The 19541-nt window shown below is 40.7% G+C and overlaps 5 protein-coding genes, 1 long non-coding RNA gene and 1 other non-coding gene across 12 annotated transcripts; 3 read left to right on the plus strand and 4 right to left on the minus strand.

The window, feature by feature from the left end:
* Positions 1 to 214: 214 nt before the first annotated feature.
* LOC124205994 (polyadenylate-binding protein-interacting protein 1-like) lies at positions 215 to 4631 on the minus strand. 2 transcript variants are annotated; one of them, XM_046603603.1, is made up of 9 exons: positions 4126 to 4631; positions 3171 to 3426; positions 2843 to 2887; positions 2470 to 2698; positions 1347 to 1754; positions 1163 to 1281; positions 949 to 1095; positions 729 to 863; positions 215 to 638 (listed from the first exon to the last, which is right to left on the minus strand). In XM_046603603.1, exons 2-9 carry the CDS (start codon positions 3243 to 3245, stop codon positions 402 to 404), a joined length of 1395 nt encoding a protein of 464 aa, XP_046459559.1. In that variant the 5' UTR covers positions 3246 to 3426; positions 4126 to 4631; the 3' UTR covers positions 215 to 401. The 2 variants fall into 2 exon arrangements, with proteins under 2 accessions (XP_046459559.1, XP_046459560.1); XM_046603604.1 differs by lacking the exon at positions 2843 to 2887 and having other exon boundaries at positions 4126 to 4276.
* A 163-nt stretch (positions 4632 to 4794) lies between these two features.
* LOC124205995 (serine/arginine-rich splicing factor 2-like) lies at positions 4795 to 8070 on the plus strand. 5 transcript variants are annotated; one of them, XR_006879530.1, is made up of 6 exons: positions 4795 to 5127; positions 5189 to 5335; positions 5568 to 5690; positions 5765 to 6037; positions 6102 to 6251; positions 6803 to 8070. XR_006879530.1 is itself a non-coding variant. In XM_046603606.1 (5 exons), exons 1-5 carry the CDS (start codon positions 4949 to 4951, stop codon positions 6106 to 6108), a joined length of 729 nt encoding a protein of 242 aa, XP_046459562.1. In that variant the 5' UTR covers positions 4795 to 4948; the 3' UTR covers positions 6109 to 6616. The 5 variants fall into 5 exon arrangements, 2 of the variants coding, with proteins under 2 accessions (XP_046459562.1, XP_046459561.1); XR_006879528.1 differs by having other exon boundaries at positions 4806 to 5127; positions 5553 to 5690; XR_006879529.1 differs by lacking the exon at positions 6803 to 8070 and adding an exon at positions 6511 to 6616 and having other exon boundaries at positions 4806 to 5127; positions 5553 to 5690.
* Positions 8057 to 9754, minus strand: LOC124205997. The gene is made up of 2 exons (XM_046603607.1): positions 9335 to 9754; positions 8057 to 9253 (listed from the first exon to the last, which is right to left on the minus strand). Exons 1-2 carry the CDS (start codon positions 9352 to 9354, stop codon positions 8674 to 8676), a joined length of 600 nt encoding a protein of 199 aa, XP_046459563.1. The 5' UTR covers positions 9355 to 9754; the 3' UTR covers positions 8057 to 8673.
* Positions 9755 to 10935: 1181 nt separating this feature from the next.
* LOC124205998 lies at positions 10936 to 11813 on the plus strand. Its single transcript, XR_006879531.1, has 2 exons — positions 10936 to 11082; positions 11211 to 11813. It is a non-coding gene; the product is annotated as an uncharacterized LOC124205998 (long non-coding RNA).
* On the plus strand, positions 11592 to 11673 carry Trnas-cga. The gene has a single exon. It is a non-coding gene; the product is annotated as a tRNA-Ser (tRNA).
* Positions 11814 to 12223: 410 nt separating the features above from the next.
* Positions 12224 to 13174, minus strand: LOC124205999. Its single transcript, XM_046603608.1, has 2 exons — positions 13007 to 13174; positions 12224 to 12840 (listed from the first exon to the last, which is right to left on the minus strand). Exon 2 carries the CDS (start codon positions 12837 to 12839, stop codon positions 12300 to 12302), a length of 540 nt encoding a protein of 179 aa, XP_046459564.1. The 5' UTR covers position 12840; positions 13007 to 13174; the 3' UTR covers positions 12224 to 12299.
* Positions 13175 to 16990: 3816 nt separating this feature from the next.
* LOC124206004 lies at positions 16991 to 18341 on the minus strand. The gene is made up of 4 exons (XM_046603614.1): positions 18045 to 18341; positions 17855 to 17951; positions 17480 to 17672; positions 16991 to 17276 (listed from the first exon to the last, which is right to left on the minus strand). Exons 1-4 carry the CDS (start codon positions 18324 to 18326, stop codon positions 17156 to 17158), a joined length of 693 nt encoding a protein of 230 aa, XP_046459570.1. The 5' UTR covers positions 18327 to 18341; the 3' UTR covers positions 16991 to 17155.
* Between the last annotated feature and the right edge of the window lie 1200 nt (positions 18342 to 19541).

Genomic DNA, 19541 nt, shown 5'->3' on the forward strand with positions numbered 1-19541 from the left:
TTAAACGATAGATATGTTGTATAAAGGGAAAAACGGCACCCCATACGATTTACATAGAAGATCCAAACATATGATACCCTCGGTAAAGTAAACATCAAACTAAAACACTCCTTGAGAAACAATGGTGCGGCGAAACTATGAATAATAACGTGCAGGCCAGTGCAGGGCTCTTTATATTAGCCGGTCTTTGCGCAATCCAAAAAGAATCTATAAATAAGTATGACTTGATTTTTATTCTCATACCAAAACGACGAGTAGACGAACATATCATTATTGCTAAGAGAAAAGTTAGATCATACAGAAACGTTGACAAAATCCAATTAAAAGTAATTAAAGGGAAAGAAAAACATTATGGGATCTATTTTTGTGTGGTAATCACAGTGATGGCAAATAAAAACGCATCAATAGGCAGATCCCGAGACGGATGGATAATAGTACGTGACTGCCGTGGCAGGTAGTTGCCATTTAGCCGCTCTCAGTTCCACCAACTGCAGCAAAGTGCGTTGAGCTGCTCCAGGCAATGCGTTCATCTCGAGAAACGCATCACGAATGGCGTTCCATATGGCAAACATCTTAGTAGGAAGCTCCGTTTCGACGTCACGACCGATGCCAGTCAGAACGAAAAACAAACATTCCAGCTACATCAAGAGACAGCTGAGATTAATCAAAGAACTTTGGCCATTGCGATGGCGTGTTTCCTGGCATGCGTGTAATCTAATATACAGTACCTCTTGAAGAGATTGCGATGATGGCTGTCTGAGTGTAGCACAGCAGCTCTCGGCCAATAGAGAGAGTAGAATCAAATCGGGAGACGGTCTCGTTGAACTAGTTTTTATTTTAGAGTTGAAATTGCGTCGCTTCAGCTGTAAAACGTTATTGACATTGGATTAGTTTTTTACGTGACGTTAACAAAAAATTACTTTCAGAAAAAGAATCGTTATTATTTACCTGTAAATACATTTCGTTCAAGAAATTAATGAAGGCCACCCAACGTTGGGATGATTCCCCTGCCGATCTCAAGATTCGGTCACGTTCCTGGAACGATTCTTGACACGTATTGAGCAAGCTCTCGCGGAAAGTTTCTTTAGTTTCTTTCTGCACGTTTACGATTTCACAAGGTTTTATTGAAAATCTTAACACAATCTACCCATTTATTATATACCTCTATGACGTATGAGCAGTAACGAGCTATCGAAGACGCATAACGAGATGATTCAATCACTCGATTGAATAAGGTCTTGACAGCCTCCATCACAGAGCGGCTATTGGCTCCGTCTGGATCTGTAGAAATTAGAAAATTCTTAACTTGTTCATATTGATAATTTTATTTTGTTTCAATTGCTTACCGACAGCGATTTTCCTGAGTAGAATTTGAGCTGCCTCAGGAAATGAGCTGACATCAGGTAATTCCGAATTGCCGACTTTGGGCGTTGCATTAGTTGACGCTGGAGTCGGTACGGGCACTTTTTGCTGTTGCAGAGTAAGATGGGATCCACTACTTTTGGATCTTTGGAGGACGAACTGACCCGCCGGTGATGCGGTCGCCTCGTTAACCGGTTGCTTTTGTATCGTGATTGAAGTAACGGTAGCAGCTGCAGCGCCCTGCTGTGCTACTTTATTATTAGCTGCCCTGGTGCTATTATTATTGAGTTCCAGTGAAGTTCGACTTTTGGTAAGACGTGGGGGCTGATGATCGGTAGAGTTCTGAGGGAATTGCCCCCGTCCACCAGCTGGAACTTCACCACTCCGCATACCTTTCAACAATAAAAAATAATAGTAATAATAAAAAACAACGACTTTAGAAAATATTGATGTTAAATCAAACCAAAGGCATGCCGAAGCGTTCATTGCTGAGATAAAAACAACGTAAGGGTTAGCTCAGCAAATCATGTTTGGCTACATCCCGCATCCGGCCAATCAAAAGAACATTTCATTCAATAATAACACGTTGTTAAATCTAACTCTGTACCCGCATTTCGTTTTCTATTTACAATAAAAATTCATTTTGCATCAGGGCAAGATTTCCCATTTTTGAAAGTTCTCAAAATCTATAAAGATGACATAGATATTTGACTGAATTCCAAGACGACGTGAAATCATTTTGACTTCTGCCTTCATTTTTCATTGTATAATATTCTACGTTATTCGCCGACTGCATTCTTACTGTTATTGTTTAGATATTGTTGCTAATAAAAAAAAGCAGTTTTTCCAGAGTCACAATGTCTATCAATGCGGTTTCAGAGAGAATTTTCCTCGAGCATCTTTCAACTCAATTCCCCAGGAAATGGCCGACTTTCCAAGAATAAATGGTACGCTTGGTTTTTGGACAATCCAAACCAGCCGAAACCAGCAGTTAAACAATTAACAGCCTTTCATTTAGTCCACGATTGGAAAGCGAAAAAGTTGCTTAATTTTAGAAACTGGTCAAACAAAATTTGTGCATGAAAAAAAAAAGTTATAGAGACATACTTGGAGGCCGATAGATTTCCATATTCGGTTTGCTGCCCCTCCCGGCGGCTGCAGATGCCGGTGCTGCTGGCCCATTGTTCCCATTATGATAAGAGCCACCGCGTGTTTTACCACTGTTGCTTCCCACGGAATTCGGGAAAGCATTTGATGAGCTGCCGCCACCTGAGCGATTTCCATCACGAATGAAACTCCGCTCTCGTTGCTGAAAATTATTTCCCGTTGGCACATTCTGTGATTTGTAATAAAATCAAGTTATATCGCAATTAAAAATTGAAAACAACGATTTGCAATACACTGATATGTTAGTCATTCAGCAGCTGTTTTGCACACAAAATGAACACAAAAAGAAAATTGAATTGTCGGAAATGCCAACCTGAGAAGGTCGTTGGAGGACAAAGCTGCGTTCTCGCCTAAAGAACTGTCACATTTGACAGAAATGAACAACACAAAAAAATAATAATAATAATTAAAAAATTATATTAATGAAATGAAGCCAAACGGAACCACTATATATAGAGATAGTCGTCCTCCTTTAGTGTGATGGACCATCAAATAAAAATATCACAATAATAAAAAAAGCAACGAAATCGTGCAAAGGCAATAAGAACCAAGCTGCTTGTTCGTTTAGCCATGCGCAGTATTTGGCTGCACGCAGTTTCACGAGATCTTGGTTGTAGTGTTTACACGGGCAGATTGTTTACCTGTTGGTTGCCGGCGGGAGTTGGGGCAAATCGGGTATCTTTTTTACTGACAGCAGCAGCAGCAGTCGAAGTCATTTTGAGGAAAGAGTCGCAGCAAAAATGTCTCGATGACACAAGAGGGGCGAGTGTATCGTTTTCGCGTCGTTGTCGTCGATTCGCAGAGCTTCAACTGTACGGAAAAAGCTGAGCAGGTCGTCGTGATTTCGTTTCGCGTGTCGGCACCGCAAAGACCCCTCGAGTGTGTAGTCAGGCTCACCTACATTCACGCCCCCCGCCAAACCGCCCCAAAAAATAAGAGAACGATGTCAACAAACAAGTCAATGCCATACAGAAACTTATTGTCGCTAGAAAGGAATGCAAACTGTTATTTAGTGACGATAAATGTTGAAGGAATGTCGGTCGAAACATTAAGGTCGAAAGGAATGGAGATCCGCTCGATTCGGCTGGAGAAAACAAAAATGTTACATGGCCGGGTGCCAAGCCAACGCAAAGGGCGGCCTCCGAAGGGATGTGGGTGAGAGGGAGGGAAGATCACTTCTATTTTCGGGAGTTTGCTGGGGAAGCGCTAATGTTTCCGTCTAGTGCCTCGTTGTCCATATCCGCTGTGCGGGAGATATATACTGACGACAACTTATCCCTTTGTTTGTTGGGCGAAGGTCACAAGTTCACTACCGTTTACATTTCATGCAATGACTTCATCAGTCAGAATTCCAGTAATTTCTGCAGTCGATCGCAGTTTCCTCGTAGAATTTTGAACGGGCCCTCTATTCAATATTCAGCTCACGTTTTGGGTCGGCTGAAAACCAAAATATTGCTCACAATTTCGACCAACGCCCATTGTTGTCGGCAAAAATGTTCTTAGGCGGTAGTCACAACAAATATTTTGAGTCGACAAACGAAACGGAATGGAAAGAGAAAGAAAAAAAATGATGGCACTAGGGCAACCGAGTCTTACCTTTTAGTGACGGGAGCACGTTTCGTTCCGAACTCGACACGGGACACGGCACAGACTGCACTGAGTCTTTCTCCACCCAGATCGCTAACCTCCGCCAAATTCAATGTCCTTCCCCTTGTATGTAGCAGCAGCTGTCCACCATCCTTCGTGCCACATTTTTTGGCAATCGCTAGGGCAATCGCTAGGGCAGAGTCGTCTAGATTTATCACATTACTTGCGTTTTGTCTGTTTGTTGTTTTGTTTTTTTATTTTTCCTTATTCAAGTGTTCGGTACTTACACTTGTGGGTGATGGCAACGTTGTAAAATATGTCATTTTCTGTCAAATTTATTTCCAGTATTTTATCAGGAATTTCAATTGAATTGGCCAACAAAGACATTGCCATTACCCGTTTTTTTAACATGAATAAATCCAATAAAAATTTTAAAACAAAAATGTGGAAGCACGTACTGATTCTGAAGCACTGAAGGAAACAGACGCGACCCGACACGACCACAGACTTAGCAGAATATGCCGTTAACTCTTGAAATGTACCAGTTCCCACTATTTAAAAATAAAACTTTTTTTTCTAATAAATATCCCCAAAAAATTAATGGTGGTCAAATTTGTCATAATAATGCGACATACGAATACACTCGACCTAGTAAAATTGTTTTTCACGAGCTGACAACAGTGTAGCATCCTTGAAGAGTCAGCCATTTTGACAAAGCTTTCTTAAAAAAAGTTTTACGCGCGTGCTTGCAACTGTCGTTTTACTTGAGTCGCGCACGCTCTATCACAGCCTACACGTCGATTTCCAGTCGTTTATTAAGTCACAATCCAAAATGAGTGGTCGCGGCCCTCCTCGTATCGAAGGTATGACCTCTTTGAAAGTTGACAACCTCACTTATCGTACTACATGCGAAGATTTGCGTCGAGTATTCGAAAAATATGGAGATGTAGGAGATGTTTACATCCCCAAGGATCGCTTTTCTAGAGAAAGTCGTGGTTTCGCTTTTGTCAGGTATGGCGTCCTTCCTGTTTTCATTGTTTGGTCATGTATTCTAAACATTTGTGTCATTTAGGTTTTATGACAGACGTGATGGAGAAGATGCAATGCATGCTATGGATGGTAGGATGATGGATGGACGGGAACTAAGAGTTCAGTTGGCTCGTTATGGACGTCCTGATGACCCACCTAGACGCAGTGGACGTAGTTCAAGAAGGAGAAGGTGAGCTCATTCATTCTACATTGTTGTTACATTCTGTCGTTCTGAGTGGTGTAGACTATTTGGTAGTACCTATTGATTGCCAAGGTGTAGAATACTTGATGTAACTAGCTTTAGAACATTTTGTCAGTGAAGTGTTTATTTTATTGGCTGTTTTAAAAAATGATGCCACTGTACGCTGGAGGAAGTGACTATGCTTTGTGTAACCTTAACCAACCAGGTCTCGTTCTCGTAGTCGTTCACGTGACCGCCGATCCAGATCTCGATCTCGTTCACGCAGTCGCAGCCGAGACCGTGATGACAAACGAGGTAGTCGCCGTGACGATGATCGTCGAAGCAAGAAGAAGAGCAAATCCAGGTACCATCCTTTTGTTACCTCATAGCTATTATTAGTTCAACTGATTAATGTTTCTTCATCCTTTTTGCTATTAGGTCTCGCAGTCGCAGCGACAGTCGCGAGCGAAGCCGTGATCGGAGTCGTGATCGAAGCCGCTCTCGCAGCAAGAGCCCAAGAGAGGAAGGTGGAAACAGATCTCCGGTCGTGAAAGAAGAGCCCGCAGCTGAGGTAGACCGAAGAAATCACGATGAAGAAGACAACGGACATGATGATCGTCGTAGTCGCGATCGTGAGCACGACGACGATAACGACCACAGACGCTCTGCATCACGCTCGCGATCTCGCTCGCGTTCACGATCTGGTTCAAAGTAGGATGTTCCTGTAAGATTGATGTTGGTAATTGACCTTCTAACACGAAGCTTGTTTGTACAGGGATTGAAGTTTTTAAAAGGAATCGTGCGCCGTGTATGGGACTTGAAAAGGGGGGCTGTGGTGATTTTTTTTTTCCTTTTGTTTTTTCTGGTGGAGGCTGCACACACGAAGCGACACGAAAATGGCGCGGTTTCGTCCGTTAATCGAGAGGTATAAGCCCCCTCATTCAAGGCGTGACGTTTTTAATCACTATTCAATCAGATTTTCACTGACAACCCTTAACAATACAAGCGAACTTCGGCTAAACAAACAAAAAATAAGAGATGAAACATTAAAGAAATTCCATTGCTTTTCGTCTAGTGTGTAGTAGTATTTTGCCTTCTCATTTAGATTGATATCCTTTTTTTTTTATATAAGTTCTTTCTTGATTGATAACATGGTTTGGTTTTTTCTTGTGTCCAAATGATAGAAGTCAAAGCAATTCAGTAATACTTTGGAAAAAAGCGAAAGGCGGCCAATAATTCGAAACAGGAATCTGGTTCTCTCCAGCCAATACACACAGATTTCATCCACTTCATGCGATAACGGACCTAATGTTTCTTGTACCTCCCACTCTCTGTCACTGTGTGTGTCGTAACGTGGTATCTATATTGTATGTGCTAACATTTAAAGAAAATCAAGTTAATTTAAGTCCATGCCAAAGAAACGACGTCTTTGTGTGTTGTGTGACCCAATGTGAACCATCTGTTTCACTGCCACAGGCGAGCTGCCCGGGGGTGGTTTCCTGAGCTTGCTGTGTTAGCTGTGCTGATGATTGCCGTTGTGGCCGAGATGTGAAGCCGGTGGCAGAGCCGAGTTCAGCTGCAGCCGCGTGTCCTGACTTGTTTTCCCGCCAGCTGAAAGCTGTCCGTAAAGCCGCCCGAATTCTCTTTCCTTTAGCCTTTGTGCGAGACATTCAACTCGATTTGAGCAGTTTGGCGTCTTCTACCTGTTGGCTGAAGCTGCTGGCCGTGCTCCCGCCATTTCAGGGACAGGGTGTTTTCTTCCTTCGGAGATGAGGAGCGGGACTGGTGGTGGTGCGAGGAAGCGGATCCGGGGCAGGAGGACATCTCTTCCCCGTTGCGGCGGCTATTTTTTTTTTTTTTCTTTCTCTTCTTTTATTATACAAAACAAAGCAACCAACAACAAAAGAATTCATTTTCAGGTGTTTCTTATTGCCGAGAAAGTGCCTTGCAGATTCGTGCGGTGCCGCCAGTTTTTACTCCCTTCATTTTTCGCGGCGCTGAATGGAACGAAAACAGACCCCAAAAATGGGCCCCGGCTGTCCTCATTAACCGGATGGGTAGCCGCCGCGTGAACACTGAATCTCATTGGTCGACCCTGGTGGTGGTGTGTAGCTTCGCTAGGGGGAGGTGGGAATTCCCTGGCACACAAGAAATTTGCAGCAACAACCGAACGACATAAAATGCCTGGAAAAGAAAAAGAAAAAAAAAGTTTGGTGGTGTCTACCGAGGAGGAGGAGGGTTCTCACGCGATGTAGATATTGCATGATGCTTATTGTGATGATACAAACGAGCGACTTGTTCTCCGGTAAGTAGCTAGACTGCACGTCGATAACGACTGTAGGGTTCTTCCATTTTCTTTTAGCTCCCAACCCAATTTAAAAACCAACGGCGTAGTAAAGCGGCGACTAGTGTGGCGTAGCATTTCCAGGCGCTGTCTAGGGAGTGGCGGGATCCATCCCCCTTAAAGGGTGCATTGTCTCGGTCACTGGACTCGACTAGAATTTGCCCGTTAGGTTAATACCTACTTTGGACGAGTCAACGTGTGATAAGGACTCCAACCGCAGATCGCCCAAAGGTTCGCCTCTTGCCAACAAAAACCAGTCACTCACGTTTCCAATGGGCATTCGACAGAAGGTAATGTGCGCACTTTTTCGTCAACGTACATTTTGCAAAAATTATTTTCTTTTTTTAGTTTTTATGTGGAACTTTTTTTTCGTTTGGTAATAAACAGATTGTTGATGGCATTTATTCTTTTCTTTCATGATAATAAATTAATAAAAAATTAACAAGGTAACAACAAAAAATAAATAATTCATGAAAGAACAATTTGAAAGGGGGAATGAACAACAGACTAAGTTTTTATAAATAATAAAGAGGTTATGAGCGTGACGAATGTGTGTTGTTCTGCGTGACCTGGAGATATGTGGTACGTCCACACACGTGTGTTCTTGTGTGTATGGCGCCATCAAGGCCTTGAACTCGTGTGATAGTCGATCGGCTTCCTGTTAGTTGGTGAGTTTTGTCGACGACCAGAGAACCCGACTCAAACTCGTGAAATCTACTTTTGACTATTTCTTAGCCAGTGTTATTAATCAACCCGGATGGATTGAACGATAAAAGCACGAACTATCAAGACTCGACTTTTGTGTGTGGCGATCGACCGTTTTTTTTTAAATTTTTTTAATTCCTTTTCTATTTTATTAAATTCTAAATGATGGATGAGAATCTGCTTACTTCGTCTTGTTTCAACAATATGGTCGTCGTAGGTGTGGCACTTGGCAACCTGAGCATTTCACTATTAAAAGTCAAAACTACCGTATTCTTCTTGGCTAGATGGGGAAACCGTGTCACATTTCGTATTTGAGCATGCCGTTTTCAATGGCGTAGATGACGCTTTGGGAAATTTGATCGACATAATTCCAGTCGACCACATCGGTTTTGTCCTCTCCAACATCTTCTCTGCGACCAATCGCAAGCGCAGCGGTGCCTAATGGAACGGCCACTCCGATGACAATTCCGATTATTCCAAGGACTAAACCGATGATGGTAACTACCCTGACGACTCGGATCAACGTCCGGATGGTATCTGCATTGTTCACTTCGAATCGGGACAGTTTCTGGAAGATTCCGTGCACTATTAAATCCCATTGATTGGGGTAGGCGTGAAGCGGATCCGACGGGTTGTACAGTTTGCTGGCCGTTCCCAATCGCTTCCGGAGCGCACTAATCGGGTTGGTCTTCTTTAGAGCTCGGTTGAAGAACGTTAAACTATCATTCTTCACCGACGATTTGAATGAAGACAAACTCTTTTTCAGATTGCAGTTGGTCTTCTTGATACTCCATCTGCCTGACGATGTCGAATTTTTCGGAGATTTGAGGGAAGCGACGACTATGACGCACGCCAATATGACGAGGCACGTACGGAAACTGCATTTTGAAAAAAAAAAAAAACGTTACATAACTCAACTGTCTCGTGTCACGTCAAGATTTGTGAATTAATTTGTCTACCTGAGTGATGAGTGCGTCATGACAATGGAGATCTTTGAATTCAGACCAGGTCCACGTGTCAGGAAATAGAAATGAACGTAGTATATCCAATGGTAAATAACGACACACGAGTTTTTCGTTTGATTCACTTTTAACAACCAAAGTAAGGAGCCACTTTAAGACATGTCGCCAAATCCTTTTGTGCAACGAAATCGTGTGCAACGGCACTTGGTATAATTATTAATGAAGAATGCCGGGTAACTTTTTTCTTCTTCCAAACCCCACCCAAGCGGCACACACGTCCCAACTCTGTGATTCTCTGGATCGAAATGATTTTCCTCTTCGTCTGAATCACGCTTTTTAAATTTTCGCTTTTCCCAATCTACACAGCCATGGATACGACGACGCTGACCTGCTTTTCTAGTCCAAATGCGCCTCCAAAATGGGCGGTCCTTTGAAAAAGACGGAAAGGGAGACTATAGCATTACAACTAAAACCGGCTCTGTCTATTGGGGAAAAAATTACAAATAGAAATACAACCAGAAAAAACCTTAAAAGGCTTGACCGTTTCAATGCGGAAGTTTGAGACGGGCTCGAATGCGTTCTTGTCTCTTCTTGCTCTTTTGACTGAAAGATAGCTTAGATTTTGGGCGTGACCTTTCGGGTTTAGCTGACGGGACACGTCTATACACCGTAGCGCATTCCCAAAAGGCAATATAAGCTATAGTGTAGAGAGGCGGGCCACAGGTATGTCTCTCGCAGGCATCACTTGATGGATGAATTAAATCAAGTTGGCAAGTTTGCGTGTTTTATATTATACCTGCTCCTCTATACGAATTGTTTCCTTTTGGACATCTTTGTTTCCTAAAAATACAACTCAAGCCTTTCTTGGCCCAAATTGTTGCTCTTTATTATTCAGTTTAGTGATGGCTACGCCAACTAGGGTAGTATACTATAGTTGGCATATTATCGAATAAGGTGGTATGGTCGTAAGGTATCGTTATACTTCATAAACTCATTCTAGATGTCAACTAGCCCTTTCATAGCAGCGAAACAGGTACCGGTATATATTCTAAAAACAGAACTTGGGATATTAGACTTGTAGATGGCTATTACACAGTAGGAGGTAACCTATATTTATTGGGCTTGAGTTGAAGCACGTACGCACACAAAACTTGTATAACGTCCCTGTGTGTCCATGTGGCGTTCGACAAAAAACTTGAGATTCAAAAAGTCGATTTCAGCACACACAAAAAAAACACTCGTGAAACATCTGGTTTCGTCGACGAGGAAACTGAACCTTTTTTCTGATGCAATTTCTTTTTCAACGTGTGAAAAACCTTGCCCAACTTACACGCTTCGTTGAAAACATTTTTTTTAAATATATTTTAGTTAAGAAAAATTATTCATTTAATGATAATTTCAGTGTGAAAATTAAATAGGGCCTAATACGGATGGTTTTCCTTTGTTTCATACTATTAACCAATTCAAGTCGCTTACGTAGTTGGTTAAGAAACTTCAATGGAAGGTATTATGGATGCGTCATGGTCCATGGCCTAAGGGCTAGTTCTTGAAAATAAAAAAAAGCCGAGTCACGATGAAATTTTTATTTCATTTCCGATCAGTGACAGCTGTTTTTATCCGGGTTTCGCTCTATTTTATCATCTACCTGTTTAAACTGCTTTCTTGGTTTAGAAAAATCTTTGTTACGTGACGAGATCAGATTTATTGCAAGTTATGTAATATTTTTCCAAAGAAAACGTTCAGAGGTAACAATCTGCTAAAGAATTCTTTCCCTACGAAAAATGACTGGCTAATCGCTTGAAGATTGAAAACAAATTTTTTAAAACCCAGAAATGACCCAGTTACTTAAAGGGTAAATTTGTATACCATTCAGGTCGGAATACTAGGTAGTGAAGAATCCAATCATGGGAAAACGGAACAAGGAAAAGAGAAATCCACTCCGGATGTAAACAGACCAAAAGGAGTATTTTGGACAGCAGTGTGGGGTGACTAACGGTAAAAGAAAGCAAGTTTTACCAGAAACACTCCTTAAACTGGCCAGACACACGCCGTTTCCCGGTACCTTGATATTTTCTGTACATTTTGATATCCTTAACATGGCTTTATTTTCAATTCTTGTTTGACTACAAATGCACGCTGGCAATCTGAATACTTGCAAAATAAAACAACATTGTGATTACATGCAAAAAATGTTAAAATTCTCGATCGCTTCGTAGCTTCCTCATATGTTGTTTACAGGGGGTATGAAGTGTATGCGGATGTGGCCGAGTGGTTAAGGCGACTGACTCGAAATCAGTTTCCATCTTGGAGCACAGGTTCGAATCCTGTCATCCGCGATCAACATTTTTTCAACTTTTTCTTGATTTTAAAAGATTTGTAAGAATTTATGAAAGTGCAGATTTTCGTAAGGTGTTAGCAGAGTTTTTTCTAGCAAAAATATGTAAACTTTGACCGAAATAAAAATTATAACAGTAGATATCTGCCATATGACCCTTTTTTTATACAGTTGATTGATTGTGATGGCTGAAGGGGATTTTGTGCACGATATATATTAATTTCAAATTTGAAGCGCTCTTGTAATTAGAGTTTTCAAATGTAGGCTATTGAATAAGACAAGCGCAAAAAACATAACATTGTACTGCTTCCCCGTTTTCTACTCCTCCCCTTCCAGCAGTAAGTTTTTGTTCATGAATCGAATTATTTTTCGATTAGAGTATTTTCATGAGCATGATCTCATAATACCGGTTTTCTTCAAAGCGATCATTATATTCGCGCTGATTAAATCAAGATCAATTCTTCATTAATTAGAAGTGCTAAAGCCATTGGCAATGGCACAGTTTTTGATAAGACGTGAAAAAAAACAAAAAACAAAACAAAGTATCAATATTTGAAGGAAAAAGAAATTGTAATATTAAAATTATTTTCATTAAGTTACAAAATGACTCGGCATAGCAAGGAATTATTATTGATTTTTAGCACGATACGATTCGATGGCCTTGTAAACTTGATTAGCCACCATGTTGAGCTTTTGACTGTCCATTTTAAAGCCCATTTCATCGGCGCGCCCCTTGACAGAATGGAATCCAGTAAGGATGGTTTTGAAGAATCCCAGTCCGGAAAACAAGGAGACGATCCAAACGGCCACGGCGAGTCCTAGAATTCCAGCAATGCCCCAGAATACGACTCCGGTGTCGACAATAGCGAAATTTCCCGAAGTTTTGAGTTGGTAATCGTTGCCAGGGTGGAAGACAGCTGGGAAGCCGGGTTGTGTACGGAAAATGGGCTCGTTATTACTTTCGAGAACGTTTGCTGTCATAAGTGGCTCCTCTTGTTGTTGCTGTCTGCCGGTTCTGCTATTCGTTACTCCGGCAGTTGTCGTAATCATATTCCGACCAGATGAGGCGGCGACTGCGGTAGGAGAGCCTATGGCTGCAATTGCCGCTCCATGTGTCATTGAAATTGCCAAAACCAAGCTGAGAACAGTGGTCAAAATAAATTCCATTCTATTATTGAATGAAAAACAGAGAAAATTAGCCGTCGTTATAATTCATGTCTTTATATTGACTATATCATTTTTACTGGTAATAATATGCATACGATCTAGAATTTGAAATGCAGCAATTCAAAGTCTTCTTTTAGAAATTAAATTACAATTCAATTAGACCTTACTTTGAATGTTGGAGAGTTTGAGAGATCGGAGAGTAGTAGGAAGCTGTTGAAGCTGGATGTGATAGATGAGTTTGTGATGTAGAATGAAGCAGTGTGACTGCCTTTTATTTGAAACTGAACTCGGATCGACCTTAGGTCAATTCCACAACCAATAGGGATCCAAGACAGTTTTTTTTTTTTTTTTTTTTTTTAATATGAGAATCGCCTCATTAGCCCACTCGTATCCGCTTTTCTCTTTCTGTTGCCATTTTTGTGTGTCGTCTGTGCGATTTATCCGAATCACATGGGATGCAAAATAAAATCAAGATTAGTTCATTGGGTCGACTGGACGTTTAGTCTCGAGATTTGACCCTACTGACCCACTTCGTTAACAATGAGACCTCGAATCTAGTTCTACTGTATAAAATTGGGAAATATGAAACTCTTTGAATCCATTGGGACGTGTCCTAAGTCGTCTTGCTCCAGACGACTCCAGACTACTGCGCTAATTCTTTGGGCAACATTATATTAAACTGTACGACGCCATTAAAATTAGTGAATTTAAACTTGAGTTAAAATGACTAAAATAATAGCAGCAAAGGCTCTCTAAATAGAAAGTAGATTCAATTTTATCGTTCATTTTGAACAGCTGTTGGTTCTTCCGCCCTGAAAGATTTCGACATCGTGTGCAGATGTTCGGGTATTTTTTTAAGCCTTTGCTGTATCCTATAAACAAAAAATGATGGGTGTTTAATGTTTCCAGATCCAGGTTTAGAAAGCAACTCTCACAAAAGAAAAAAACTATGCAAGCTCACCGAGTCATTGTGAATCTAATGCTGTTGAGGAAACTTTTTCCCACACTTGGATTTTATATTGTCACCGTTATGTACTTGTGAAAAGCGACTCATACCGAGCGACTAGCTGTCACATGGTGACCGCGTTTCTTTTGTAATGTGCTGGACGACTACGATGGCCATAGATTCTGCACGAATCGCCTACTAACAATAGTAATGGAATAAAAGGATTCAACCTTATTTCCCTCGCACGGTCTATTTTTATTTTCCCGAAAAGCGCAATATTCCACAGCCGGAGAGTGGCACTTGTCTATCAAAAAAGCTACTCGGTGTATATCCTGTTGTAGAATCCGCCAAGAAATTTTTTTTTTCACAAGGAAAGACAAAAAAGACATTTTTATTTTGTTACCGCAAGCATATAGCTAGTTTGTCTAACAGACTAATTACTAAAGTATGCAACTGGGCGATTACCAGTATGTTTCGGTGAGTTAAACTGTCTGTCGTTTAATGCTAGAGTGGCCTTGCTTCAATTAGTTAGTAAATAATTCATACGTTTTAGGTATCAACTTTAGCTTGGCGTCGTCAGTTCCTGTGATGAAGTTGGGACATTCTCCCATTCGCTACATCATCTATGAAGAACTATGTGGTTAATGCAATACTTTGCATTGTAATCACCCACAAGGAATTTTAGCGAGTTCTGCCAATGTCGGCAAGTCCAGTTAATAACCAACGGAGTCCGACATGGTTTACTTGAACCGGTTTAGAGGCTTCCAGCATATATTTTTAAATATATATATTTCTTGGCTATTTCTTATTTATTTTTTTTTTTTATTTTCATTTATGGCTGGATTTTGTTGTCTTTTTTTTTAATTTTGCAGATATTACTATAGAAGGGTCGTCGTAGCAACGTATTCTAGTAGAACAAGTTTCAATGCAGGACTACCAAATAATAATATAAACATTCTTTTTTCTTTCATAACTGCCACTATAGATTTTTTCAAAATGACTCAACCAGAGGGAAAAGTCTGATAGCAGCGTTGGAAAACATTCAATTCACGAAGAAAGAGCTGCTAGTCATTTCAAAACCTGTTCAAAATTTACCAATATCTCAGCTGTGCCAGAAATAACAAAAAGTCAAGATAAAAATATCCATAAGAAGAATCAGGACTGATGGCCGACGGAACGCTGCTGTCCTACGGGGTAAATACAAACGGCATGTTACAGAAATCTAAGATTAATAATAATCATACAGATTGCTTCGGTTCTATGATCAGAATACCGGAATCTGGGTTAACTCAAAATCGCATTACATATTTAAGTAAAACCTTGTAAAATTGTTGCCTTAAAGCTTATATCTAGTCAAGCAATGTAACCATAATGATGTTGAATAAGTGTACAAGAACCGTTGATCGGTCGGTGGAAAATGCGGCGGAAGTAAGAATTGCTAACTGCGATTTTCACACGGTGCAATTTTTTAAATTACCGAAAGGAGAGCGTCGTAATAAGTATAGCATTCCAGATTTGAACGTGAACAAATTCAAAAGCGCTGTTCGACAAAGGAGTTATTTTTGAAGCAAAAGAATGAGATGAATATGCATTATATGCAGGGTCTTATAAGAATCGTTTCCCCTGCAATATCCAAGGGAAAAGATTCTTGTGAAAATAAGAATCAGTTCTAAATGTTTAAAAATTTTTCTGTACTTCAGTCTAATCAATTCGATGGCGACGCATATGGAAATTTAAAGAAAAAAAAGGGTTAAGGATAACGTGACAAACAAATTTCTATTTTTCATTCGGTTCATGTCACCTACCTAAAAAACCTCGTTCATTTTTTGTTTCTCCAGACGAACTACTGATAAACCTGTAAGCGTGCGACGCTGTTTGATCAGTACAACATTCTCTTGAACTATTCAAACCGGTTTGCCAAGAAAACTATTGACCCAAGTTGACCTACTTTCTTCGTACAACATATCAAAAGACGCAGCAAAAAAAAGGGGGGGGGGGAGAAGTATCCAGCAGTCTGTAAAGTCGTCGTTCAAGCGTAAATAAGGAAACAAGAACCTGTTCAATATTTGTTTCATCGCTTTCGGGAGATCTTGTCGTGGTATGTACATCTAGCACAGACTTGGCATCTAATATTTCCTTCTACTTTTTTTGTCTGATTTTTTTCAAAAGAAAATGTACACTCACGAAAAATTCTTATTCGAAATCATATTTTTTAAAAATCCAATATCAATTATCCATAACACAGGGATTTTTTTTTTCTTACACGCACCAGCGGAAGACTAATTCGAGGTATATTATATGCAGTAATTTTTTTTTTGTAATCTCCGGAGAGAATGAGGTGAATGAACGACCTTTCATTCACCTTGATATACGTTATACCGCCGTTTATGCACCCGTAACTACTGTTATACATGAAGGTTACAAGTAGCGCCAATAGTGTTGATCCGTTATCCAATTTTCCATTGAATATTCGCGAGCTAAACACTTCTCTTTTATCAAAATTATAAATAATTGGCGCAGCGAATATTATTCGACGTACAGGCCTTACCTAATTAAGTAATTATGGGCCTAGTTGCCAAGTTTCGCCTGCTATAAATATAAAGTCACCGATGGGCATAGAGCTGAAGGCCAACATCTCACATTCTCATCATTCACACGATGCGTTCCAGTCATTTAGTGTCAAGTCAACTGTGTTTGGTGCTGGTGCTTTTTACGGCCGTTGCATCATCTAAACGTGAACTAGTAGAAAATGTAATCTCCAGTCAGCCGGAAGTGGCCGGGAGACTTTCTCCTGCTGTCCAAATCGGCACGTCACTGTGGTCCAGTCGTCAGCAGCCGACGCGTCTAGTCGGTGTCGTTGAACCGGGACGATTGCTCAACATTTTCTTGGGTATCATCTTGATAATGGGATTCGCCGTTTTGAATTCCTTTTTGTACATCGCCATCGGAATTACCGGCTCTTTGCCACCAAGGTTCGCAAGACCTAAACGGGGTCGACCACCTCGGGACGTCAATGATGTGCCGCAATTTTCTCAACACATTTTTCACGCCCTTCACGCAAACCAACAGCGGTACGGCATGGTACCACCATAATGGTACACTCCTATCCAGTAATGCACCGTGTGTACATGTACATCATTACGTGTAGTACCATAAAAAATGTTTTCTGCATAATTAACTTTTCCAACGACAACTCGTTTTCAAATAAGGGAACAAAATACAGCTTTTTATTTTTCTGTTGATGGAAATGGTCGATCAACGACCTTCCGACAAATAAAACAAGGCATCCGTTAATAATAAAATTATGGTCATTAAATTAGGGTTAAAAAAAATTGTAATTTCTGGAAACGACTCGCGTCCCGCTGTGTCTCTATTCCTGCTGGGGGTTGGAACAGGGGAATTGTTTCTTGCAGTCATCCTTGTAGGTGGCTGCCTCCTTAAAGGCGCGCAAAGTACCTTGCCAGCTATTGGGAACCCAACGGTCCAGAACCCTGTAGGGCATTAACAATGGACAAAAAAAGAAAGAAAAAAGATTTAAGTACACAATTCTTTTGAAGGTATACACGTGGATGACCCTAATTTTCATTGTTCCGGATCTTTAAAAAAAGCATTCTAGTCTAAGAATAGACTAAAACCTTTTTTTTTTAAATACAAATATAATTAAAAGTATTGTTTTTAAAAATGAATGTCTTACATCAAAACAATCTCCTTGCCGGTAACATCGGCTACGTAGTTTCCGGCTTTGCAGGCCGAATAGCGGAGACAGTCTTGGTCGCCCAAGGCAGCTCCGACTACAGTCGACATAACCTCGGGAGTGACATAATCGTAGACGGAAGTAGTTTTGTTAACCATCTTCTCAGGCTCTGTAGGCATGCCGGAATCTTCACCTGTTTGTAGAAACACACCAGAATGAAAAAGAAAAACAAAACCGGTAATAAAATATGTGCCATAAATGAGCCTGTTCGAAATGCTTTTCCTCCCAACAAGATAAATATTCAAATAATGATGGGCACGAATTTGACGCAAGATTGATTCACCTGAATGAATTCAAATGCGTTTGATATCGTACCTGTTTTGCCAGCTAACGGTACAGCCTCGACTGACAGGAGAAGGACCAAGAGAATCCAAACGCAGGAGATGATAGCCAACAGTCCGAAACCTCTCATCTAAATATTGAAAAGATATATTAAAACAAAAAAAGTAATGAATAAATTTCGACTCTTTTCTTGGGAAAGAGCGTATAAGAAAAAATAACTAACGATTGCGGGTTTGCTGTCTGATTGCTGTTGAAAAAAAGTTGAATTGACGAACGAAATCCAGTGGCGTGTGTGCGACCGGCAGACGAGTTTGGAGACGACTGACGCACTTAGCTCGCTTCCAAATCGCCAAATGCTGGAGCTCTTTCTTTTTAAAAGGTAGGCGGCCAACCGCAGAGCGCCTGGCGCAGCCCAAGTCGCTTTCACCTCGATGCGCTGCTGACCTGATTTCCCTTCCTGTTGTCGGCCAACACATTTATTCTGCCTCTTCTTCAAGTCGGACATTTTACCCTCGTATCCAATGGGGAAACACGGTTTTTTCATTCCAGAAGAATCGTGGGGCCATCACAAATTCATTTCGTCATATCCGTATACGCCCGCCTGACTGCCTGCCTGCCTGCCTCCTCTCCTTTTCTCTATACGTACATCAGACGAAAGAGAAAATAAAAACACACAAAATGGAAAGTATAGAGTGAAAATAGAGTAAGGCCTACTATGTGTGCTAGCTGCTGCACACACCAGGACCAGGATGTGTAGCTTGGAAATCTTGCGAGTTTTCTAAACGTGTGGGTTATCATCCAACTGGTCACTGGGTAATTTTTTGTTTCGGTTTTCTTTTCTTTCTAGGTCAACTCTATTGCAGCAGCGGGGTTGCTCTTTGTTGTAGTATTCCCCCATCACATGTTAAACTAGTAGCTAAATCGACTTTTTTTTTAAACATCAATCGAGCTTGAGTGTATAGGAATCTATCATAAATTTCGTTCGTGTACCGGTTCACGAGGCAACGTTAACAGATAAATAACCTAACGGATTTCGATATCAAATGGGCTTTCAGAGCATGACGACGATCATCTGCGCATATCAAAACCACCAGGAAACGAACGATAGAAAAAGTGTTTATTTTTTGTTTTCCCTTGTGAAATCCGGAAGACTTTTCAAAAGTCAACGTCGGAATATTGAAGATAGCCTATATGCACTCACAATGCTGTGACCTGCATAAATTGAATGTGTGATGAAATCTTTTCTGTCCAAAAGAGATCACAAAATGTAATCAATTTTCATGTTTTATATAATCTATTTCAAAGATATTTCATCGAATTTGACTGTCATGATATGAACGTTGTTCTACGTGTCTTCCATTGTCTTTTTCTTTATCAAGCTATAGCTTTTCTTTTCTTTTGTTTATCGTTATTATTTCCTTTATGTGTGCCGATGGGAAATAGCGGTTAGGAAAAACGTGCGTGTTTGCATATTTTCAAGGTTATTGACTCCAATTCTCTCGTTGTGCAATTTCTTTTTTTCTTTCTCCTTTCTTTGTGCCGTTTTTATAGGGCAACGGGTCGGCTAGTTCTCTTAGCGGGGTGCGACGGTACCTGCGTGTTCCGGGGGGAAAAAACCTCCGACTGGTTTTCCGATGACTCAATTCATGGCCAGCATATAGCTCACGGACATAACCATCCATCAGCATAATTAATTTATTTTTTGCGAAAATGCCGTTTC

The sequence above is a fragment of the Daphnia pulex genome, chromosome 10 (assembly GCF_021134715.1).
Source record: "Daphnia pulex isolate KAP4 chromosome 10, ASM2113471v1".
NCBI lineage: Eukaryota > Metazoa > Arthropoda > Branchiopoda > Diplostraca > Daphniidae > Daphnia > Daphnia pulex.